At 33.1% G+C, this 9109-nt stretch overlaps 1 protein-coding gene and 1 long non-coding RNA gene across 7 annotated transcripts; one reads left to right on the top strand and one right to left on the bottom strand.

Moving 5' to 3' along the window:
• On the top strand, window positions 474-4930 carry LOC107630311. Of its 4 annotated transcripts, none has more exons than XR_001618238.2 (9): window positions 481-947; window positions 1246-1436; window positions 1878-1947; window positions 3084-3192; window positions 3512-3591; window positions 3691-3791; window positions 3912-4130; window positions 4470-4541; window positions 4644-4930. It is a non-coding gene; the product is annotated as an uncharacterized LOC107630311 (long non-coding RNA). The 4 variants fall into 4 exon arrangements; XR_002359234.1 differs by having other exon boundaries at window positions 4470-4497; window positions 4644-4864; XR_002359233.1 differs by lacking the exons at window positions 4470-4541; window positions 4644-4930 and having other exon boundaries at window positions 474-947; window positions 3544-3591; window positions 3912-4212.
• On the bottom strand, window positions 5350-7299 carry LOC107630309. 3 transcript variants are annotated; one of them, XM_021118751.1, is made up of 2 exons: window positions 7121-7299; window positions 5350-6466 (listed from the first exon to the last, which is right to left on the bottom strand). In XM_021118751.1, the coding sequence occupies exons 1-2, from the start codon at window positions 7282-7284 to the stop codon at window positions 5494-5496; spliced, it is 1137 nt and encodes a 378-aa protein (XP_020974410.1). In that variant the 5' UTR covers window positions 7285-7299; the 3' UTR covers window positions 5350-5493. The 3 variants fall into 3 exon arrangements, with proteins under 3 accessions (XP_020974410.1, XP_016188890.1, XP_016188889.1); XM_016333404.2 differs by having other exon boundaries at window positions 6885-7186; XM_016333403.2 differs by having other exon boundaries at window positions 7003-7184.

Raw genomic sequence — 9109 nt, 5'->3', positions numbered from 1 at the left:
AATGCTTTTAGTTTATATTTAAATATGATCCGATTCAATTATATTGTAAATTCGTAATGCTTCCCTAATAAATTGATATATTTTTTTATATTCAATAAATTGCTAAGACTCAAAGTGATGATAATTCTAAATTCACTACAAGAAAAAAGGTTTATTGGCACACTTTTTTTTGTCACGCTTTAAAGCGTGGCCAAAAGTGGTCAATGGACACGCTTTTATGATGGTGGCAGCTAATTTGTGATTTGGCCACGTTTTTTTTGCCACACTTAAAAAGCGTAGTCATAGAGAAAAATCGACACGCTTTATGAAGATGACTACTAATTTGTATTTTAGTCACGCTTTTTTCTTGTCACGCTTTAAAAACATAACTATAGAGAGAAATCGGCACGCTTTAAAAGCGTGGCTAATTTGTCTTCTAACGGTGACATTTTTAAAGCGTGCTAATAGGAAGTGATCTGATAACAGCTGATACACTTCACATTATTCCCGAATTCACTTTTAACCTAGAAGCAAGCTGCCGACACACCCAGGAAGCTGCCGTTGCACCAAGCCGATCGCGATGACCCTCACACCCAGCATGCTCGCCTTCATGTTCATCTAACCCTCACACCCAACCCTCTCTCCGTCACACCCAAACCCTAAATCACTTTCTCATTCACCACTCTCATCACTACTCTATGATTAACTGTGCCTGGAGCTCCACCGTCTTCATTTCACCGCGCCTCGAGCTCCGCGGTGCACGATTCACTGCGCCTCAAGCTCCTTTGTCTCTCCGTCTTGAGCATCACCGCCTTCGTCAGACCAGCGTCGTAGCCGAGCCGTCGTCCCCTTCTTTATCCCTCCCAGGCATCGGCGTGCCCTCCTACTCCCTCAGTGGTCTCTGTCTCGCAAACCTTCGTTGGATTCCGAACCCTCTGTCTCTGTCTCAATCGGCACCGTAAGCACTGGTAAGTCTTTCTTCCCTGATTCTCTGTTTCTCTGTGTCTCTATTTTGGACTAATTAACAAAAAGAGAAGTCTTTCCCCAATTAGGCACTCCTGCCTGAAGTTCTTTGTAGAAGCAGATAATTCACTAAAAGTGAACGTTTGTGCAGCAATGTTATTGCTCCATGTGTCTTTGTTTCCTTCTTTGTTTAATATTTTAGGTTCTGTTTGTTGGCCTCCCCTTGGCTTGTTCTGATAATTATTATTTAGTTAGGGTTTCTATGTTGATTCGTATGTGATGCTGATGAATTTTGTTAGGCAGGTTCATTCAGACATATGGTACACAGATAGTAGTAGGTATGGCTGTTTGTAATCTGTGTCAAACAGAAGCATTCTTCAAAGATTTCTCCTGGTGATCTCAGAAGACGTTTAGAAGATCTTGGAGATTTTCTGTTTTCAGATGTAAGGAGTCCTTCTTTACTACAGAGGCAGACAGCTGATGGCAAATAGAAGGTATTTTGCTTTATCATCTACAGATTTACCAGTTTCATTGGTTTGTTACTTTCAGAGCAAATAGTTATCAGAACAAAGCCTCAGAGCAAATAGTTACATTGGCATGTATTTTTTAGATGAATCTTAAACTTATGTTAGTATTATAGAATACATTGGCATGTATATATTGTAGTGCACCAGCATATGACTATACAAGACAAGTTATGAAAGGGTAATAGGTTCTAGGGTATTTTACACCAACCTCACCTATGGTTAAATGATATTGTATAATGTACCGCTTGATTTTCATGCCTACACTAAACCTCCTAAGGTTACTGTAATTTTGTTGTAAAGCACCACTGCTAGGTAAATGCATACAATTATAAAGTAAGTAAGTATATGGTATGAAGTTGATTATTATCTTCTGGGGTGACCTAATGTTTGCATCCAACTCCTCTGTAGGCCATCCAGGATTTTGGTTTGAAAGGAACAAGCATGTTTGATGCTGATAACTTTCCTGGCTTTCAAGTTGGTGAGTTTTCTTTTCAAATCCTAAATATAGTGTTCATGTTGTGCATTTGGCAATTGGAATTATAATTGGATTTTCTAATAATAATATTGGAGAAATACTTGCATGTTCCAGGAACATATTTAGTGCATGTTTTAAACATATTCATCATAATCACTCATTTTTTTAATTATTCTTTTTTAACGTAATTCCCAAACACTAAATGAAGAAAAATAGTTACAGGGCTTTTTTGCATCTTGCAGGTTTGCTGGTATATATATTCACACTATTGTTGTTTAAGATTATTACCATCAAATCAATTACTTCCCTTCTTTATAACATGTCCCCTCCCAAGAAAGCATCTTAGTCTTTCATCAGGTTTTGGGACCAAATCCAAAATACCATCAGAGTAGCAATGTTATGAGGTTTTTAATCCACGTGGACAGGATAGCCTGAGATATATTTGCACTATACGTAAAAATTATAAACAATATAAGGTAAAAATTTGGGGTTTACTATCTTCACTAATAAAAGTAATATCCTAAATTAGTTTTCAAAGGAATATTTTATCAGATATTTTAATTTTCATTAAATTTTAATTGTTAAATTAGTCTTTGAATTTCTCCAGGTTATATTGCTTACTACCTGAATGGACTAATTTGAGAATTTAAAAATTTTTAAGGACTTTTATTAAAAAAAAAACATTGATGCTAATTTTCGTAATTAAAATTTGTTTGGTATGGAAGTGTTCCTATTTTACTATTGAAATGAGAAAATTTTATTTATAAGTATTCCTATTTTACTATTGGATTTGTGTCCTTGATTCATATGTTACTAAATGGTTTGTTGATGTTGTGATACATCATGCATTTGACTAAAATCGATTGTCAAATTCGCTTCCAGTGCATCCGTAAGGTTGTCCTAAAATTCCTAGCTCTCGTTGACGCAGAGGCATGTAACACCCCATCCCCACTTCCTCAGCTAGGCAAGTGAACAATCTAAATATTCTTGTTCAAATTTTGATTTTTTTAAATTTAATATTTAGTCTTTGATAATTTCTTTCTCTCAAAATGTTCAATTGGAGTTCCTGTGCTGTTTAATTGATGTTGGCGGTGATTCTAAGACCGCTTTTTCTTTTATGGTTTGTTGAATTGGTGAAGGGGATAAGAAGATCCTAGCATGGAAGAAATAGTTCCAAGGAGCTTGGACTTCGGAGTTCGATGATAGCAGGCCCTACCAAGAAGGTTTTGAACGTGCTTAAGAAGAAGGGTACATATTGCTCTTCTAAAACAGAAATCTGTTAACTTGATGTCTTAGTTTTAACTTGGTTCGACCGAAATCTCCCAAGTGGTCAAGAGTTTCTCTCTTTGTATGGAATGGTCGAGAGTTTCTATCTAGCTTGTTTGTTTCATATTTTTGATTTAGCTATTCATACAATTCCTTCATACTTGGTCGGGGCATATATGCTAAAACATTAAAACCTAATGATTTGTGATCAATTAAAATTCTTCTGCTTCTACTTAATGGAGCACCTCATATCAATACTTTTACTTCTGCTTCTACTTACTGCTATTATTATTTTTATCAGTGCAAAAAGTGATGGCAAATCTGATCATATAGGAGTTGAAAGCTAGAGGAATTAACAATGAGCACACTCTTGCTTATCAGGTTAGTTTGAACCTCATTTAACTTGCTTTTTAATTGCTGAATTGTTGGCTTACCTTTTCGAGCCTCTGTTTCTTATGCCATTGTTGGATGAATTTCCAGAGTCGAGTGGGCCCGGTACAGTGGTTGAAACCATATATAGATGAAACTCTCGTTGAGCTTGGTCAGAAAGGTGTGAGGAGTCTTTTAGCTGTTCCAGTGAGGTACATTGTTTTTGGACTTTTACCCCTGTTTTTAATTTTAATTGTGTTTTGCGTTAGACACTGTTGAAAGTTGTGAAATAGCCTTAAGAGTAAAAGACACTCCTCCTCCTGGTATCTCAGCTTTGTGAGTGAGCACATAGAGACCCTTGAAGAAATTGACATGGAGTACAGGAAGTTGGCTCTTGAATCTGGCATCAAGAATTGGGTGCGTGTTCCTGCTCTTAGTCTCAGCCCTTCCTTCAATACAGACCTGGCAGATGTAGTGATAGAAGCTCTTCCATCTTCAAAAGCAATGTATGCATCTACCAGCACTTCTGAAGAAGAGCATGACCCACTTAGGTACTTGGTCAAGATGTTCTTTGGTTCAATATTGGCATTCATCTTGTTTCTGTCACCTAGAATGATAACGACATTCATCTTGTTTCAATATTGGCATTCATCTACATTATATATATTTATATATAAATATATTTTACAAACTGTTTATAGGTGATTTGTTGTATCTGATTTATATGAAATTTGGAACTTGTAATGCTGTATGCTAGGCAGTTATTTGACTTCAAAGAGAAATTTTATTTTTCTCAAGAGCATAAATGGATCATGCATTGTGTTGTTTTAGCTTTATGCAATTTATGCATCCTTGCTGAGACTTATTTTCATTTAATTCCATCATTACAGAGTTCCGGCGATTGTGGTTTCAGAAAGGGTATAACAGCATTTTCAAGCTGATAGTTACAATACAAAACTGCAGTATGTTTTCTGTAGTTGTGCTTAGACTTGTTGAAATCATTATTAAATGAAGATAAAATGGTTGAGTGTGTTTTCATGGCATTTCTTTTAAACTTGTTGCAGGTAAGAAAAATGGGAAGTAAAGAAACTGCATTGATATTCATGCATGAAGAATATGAAATCCTCAAGCGCTACAAAAATGATAGAAGTTCTTCCAAGAGATAGAATAAGTTAATGACTTTATAAGTTTTATATGTACTGATATTTTTTATCCCAATGTATTTTATAACCAATTTTATAACTACTTTGGTTATAAGAGATTGATATAGCTAATTTGGTTTGAATTTTATTAATGTAATACTAATTTTCATTAATTAATTTTTTAAATGATATTCAATGATTTTAGTCAATGTTTTTTATTGTTTTTGAAGTGCATTAGAGTATGTGTAAAAGCACATGTCAAATTTTTTTTAATGATAGAGATATAGCCACGCTTTGAAAGCGTGGCATTAGGTCCATGTTTCTTTGAAGTGTGCCGATGTTTTTCACTTTTCTGTAAGCCTTTAAAACGGGCCGATAGGTTAATACATATGGCTAAAAGCGTGGCAAAAAAGAAAGCGTGCCGATAGATCTACAAAAGCGTGGCGATAGAACAATCGGTACGTTGGCAGATGTGACCCTTTCAAAAGCGTGTCGATAGCTCAAAAAGTATGGCAAAAAGTTGTCGGCACCCTTTTTAGCACTTTTTGGCACGCTTTAAAAGCGTAGCAGAAAGCTTATTTCTTGTAGTGATTAGATCAATTGGATTCTAATTGTTCTTATTTAATAACAAAGAAAAGAAGACATTTTTTTTTAATTGTAAAATACGCAAAAAGGAACCTAACTTTGAAATTAAAATCAATAAGATAAGAAAACCAAAAAGATCCCACCATACTAGCCACTAGCCAAATTAACATCATCAAAATAAACAACGTCAACATACAAATTCACTCAGGTTTGTCCAATCCGAATGCTCACTTTGTTGATTCATCCAATTCTCAAACTCACTAAAGTCACTAGCCCATGCCTCAGCCTCAGCAAATTGACTTTCCCAATCCAAAGCCTCACTAACTTGATTTGTGGAATTTACTTTATCAATTGTCTTCTCAGTACAAACCAAACGGACTTCTTCATCTTTCTTGCTAGTAGTGTCCTCCATCACATTTGTGTCATAATGAACCATAGGCTCTGGCTCCTTCACTTTTGTTGAATTTACTAAAGCACCGTTTTGTATAACACTATACACAGAATCTTCAAACTGATTAGCACAATTCACCAGTCCATAATTACTCCCCATCAATTCCATAGGATTTGGACTGAGGAGACCCATTTGGGAACTAGAACCCATATCATAACTAAGTGGCATCATAGGTTGAATCTGAGAGTTGTACCGATCAACATTGTGTCCAAAATTGAAGTTACTTTCAACTTTTTGACTATTTTTAAGCATGTTAATCCTTTCAGCACACGCACCAATCTTGTTATCCAATATACCAATGAACATCCTCAGTTGTTCGAAATCTAAGCTATGGATATTCAAGTCAGAAGTGGGATACTTGACACTGTAGATGCATTTTCGCGCTTTCAAAGTTTCGGCTTCAACCAAGGTCTTCTTGTGCTCAAAGAAGTCTTGGAGATCAAAGATCTTAGGAGGCCTCACATTCTTTTGAGCTTCATACTTTTTAATTAAGGACCTGACTTTTGTAGAATCTTTTGGCCAAATCATCGGCGCAGCGTTGCTACCTTCTTCATAAACTATCAAGCATGCTTCGGATCCTTGGCATTTGTCAGAAAATTTCTTCATTTTGCTCTCTAGTCCCTTCATTCTTGTCTTGAATCTGTCTTTCCGATCTTTCTCAGTTGAGAGGCACTTCAATTCTGTTTTTCCACGGCCCATGTAACTAAATCTGCATCATGAAATTTTTTTTTAACAAAAAAAAAAGAAGGCTAAGAATTGGATGGAAAATAAGAAACTAAATTGAAATTGTTGTAGAGCAAATAATATATAACAAAATCTTGTGTCCCAAAATTGTGCGTGGTATAATGTTCAATTCCAATCTTGTGTCTACTTAAATTAAAACGTGGAATTCTTAAGAATTGAGTGAAAATAAGCAATCTATAAAAATAAGAAATAACATTGTCATTAACATACACGTCAAAAATGGCATCTACAAAATTTTATCCTCGGAAAAAAAAAGGAAAACAAAAGAAAAACTCAGGAAGAAGGAACAATATAAAAGTAGAGGGGACTGTTTGAGTCCAATCTTTTCTAACAACAAGAACATAAACAAGAACGGTAAAAGGACAACATCGAAGATGAATTACATAAGAGAATTTGAAAGGTTTTATGCAAGCGAGTTTTCACCACTTCTTGATCACGTCAAGAACCAAAGGATCTTAAAGAAACAAGTATGGTAAAAGCACAAGATCGAAGATGAATTACATAAGAGACTTTGAAGGGTTTTATGTAAGCGAGTTTCCACCACTTGATTACATCAAGAACCAAAGGATTTTAAAGAAACAAGTATGGTAAGAGCACAAGATCAAAGATGAATTATCACCGTATGTGAATTCTACTGTTTTCTTTTTTTTTGGACTTGGTGAATTCTACTGTAAAGATGCAACATTTTATAGACGTACAGAGATGGTCCTGACACGTGCCCCTGGTGGGTTTTCCGTTCTTGCATCTTTCATTTGTAGCCGTTGTTGTCAACGGAAATACCATGTGTATGGGCCCCTTAATGCTATTGGGCTGGGCCTCTCTTTTTGCAATATCAATGATGTATTCTTTTTAAAGGAAGTAAAACTGGTTCGAACTAGATTAGGCGATTTAACTTTTTCTTAGTATTTATTTAGGTGGGATTGCAGTGAAGGAGTTTTTTGTTAATAAAGTTAGGTGAAAAAATAAAATTCTAAAGATGAGGGATTTTCACCAAAAAAGGACAAAAAAGGGGTTTATAGTAGTAAAAGTATATTATTAGAATTAAATTACTTTTGTTACTTTTTCTCTTTTAGAATATACTAAAATGAATTGCAATTTTAAATTAAAATTGGAGGAAGGTTATTTTTTATTTTCATTTTATGGGTTTTTTTAAAAATCTTTTTTTCAATTACACAAGTATGGAGAAAAAAATATTTTTTACATTTATCTAATAACAAGTAAGATCTATTTTTCATAAAAAAATGTTAAATATATTCTTATATATGATTTTTTTCATTTTATTATATAGAAGATGAACAAAAGATGAAAGATAGAGGAAGATTTAGGAAGACTATCCATAAAATAGTCAAACGAAATCGACATATAAACAATCTCTCTTTAGACATGATAGAGTTTAATGGTGTCATTTGATCTATGTAGCCGATTTCACCTAATAGAACAAAGTGATGATGTTGTTGTTTGTATTATATGTGTAATACAATTGAATTTACAAATGAAGAAAAAAAATATCAAGAATCGATAACTGAATAAAGTTTGAATACAACTACACACTTTTTAGGAAGATGAGTCTTTTAATTTAATATTTTTTTATAATATTAATTTTATAATGAGATGAGACGAGATATTAATACTTGATAAAGATGAAATAATATATTTCATTTTAAGTTTTTTTTGTTATGAAGTTTATTTTAATTTTATTAATTTTTTTTAATAATTTTAAAACAAAATTTTAAATCCATTACAAAGATTACGTGTGTTTAAAAAAAAGTTACGTACATATGAAACATAAAAGGTAATTTATCTTAACAAATAATTGGAATTTAAATAAAATTGTACATATATCTTTTATATTGAAGTTTGATTAACGTATGTCCTATTTGAATTTTTGTAAATTGCATAAGCTAAGTTCAATTTGCATATATATACATAAATCGAATCATATAAATTTTGTTTATACTTAAAAGTTTGGATATATGTAAATCGAATTAAGTTAATTCAATTTAATAATGTAGAAGAGATAATACTTCGCTTTTGAAAATCTGAAATTTTAGTTATGAAAAATCGAAACGGTTCAATTCGATTTATAATAGTAAATCGAATTACCCCAATTTAATTTACTAAGATTAGTCTACATTATAAATCGAACCACCCTAATTCAATTTAGTCTTGCGTTACCTATTTAAGATTCGATTTAGGAGTATCTAAGAGAAAAGTAAGACGGAGGACCATATCACTATAATCAACAGAAAAATATGATCTTAACATATAAAAAATGAGAATTTTTTTTCATAAATTTTAAAACATCATAAAACAAAGAAAAAAAAACTTCAATTTGAGAACACTCTACTCTTCGTAACCTTTTCTGCCCCGATTATGGTTAGAAGATGACAGTGATTATCTATTAGAGTATTAGGCAAAAATAACTAACATCTATTTTCTAATTTTTTATTCCGTAATTATGTCACTGTAAAATAAATTTGGCTTTAAATTTTTCACAAAATAAATTATCTATTTCCTAACTTTTTATACCGTAATTATACCACTGTAAAATGAATTTGACTTTAAATTTTTCACAAAATAAATTGTCAATGTGAACTAGTATACGATG

This window comes from Arachis ipaensis, chromosome B03, assembly GCF_000816755.2.
Source record: "Arachis ipaensis cultivar K30076 chromosome B03, Araip1.1, whole genome shotgun sequence".
NCBI lineage: Eukaryota > Viridiplantae > Streptophyta > Magnoliopsida > Fabales > Fabaceae > Arachis > Arachis ipaensis.
The sequence above is the reverse complement of the archived record's forward strand: the minus strand, read 5'-3'. Positions and strand labels throughout refer to the sequence as shown.

Excerpts from the sequence above, each read along its gene's own strand:
- LOC107630309 (XM_021118751.1), bottom strand. The coding sequence starts at position 7,284 with ATGGTATTTCCGTTGACAACAACGGCTACAAATGAAAGATGCAAGAAC. Across the intron at positions 6,467-7,120 it reads AACAGTAGAATTCACATACG|ATTTAGTTACATGGGCCGTG; the intron begins GTGATAATTCAT and ends TTCATGATGCAG.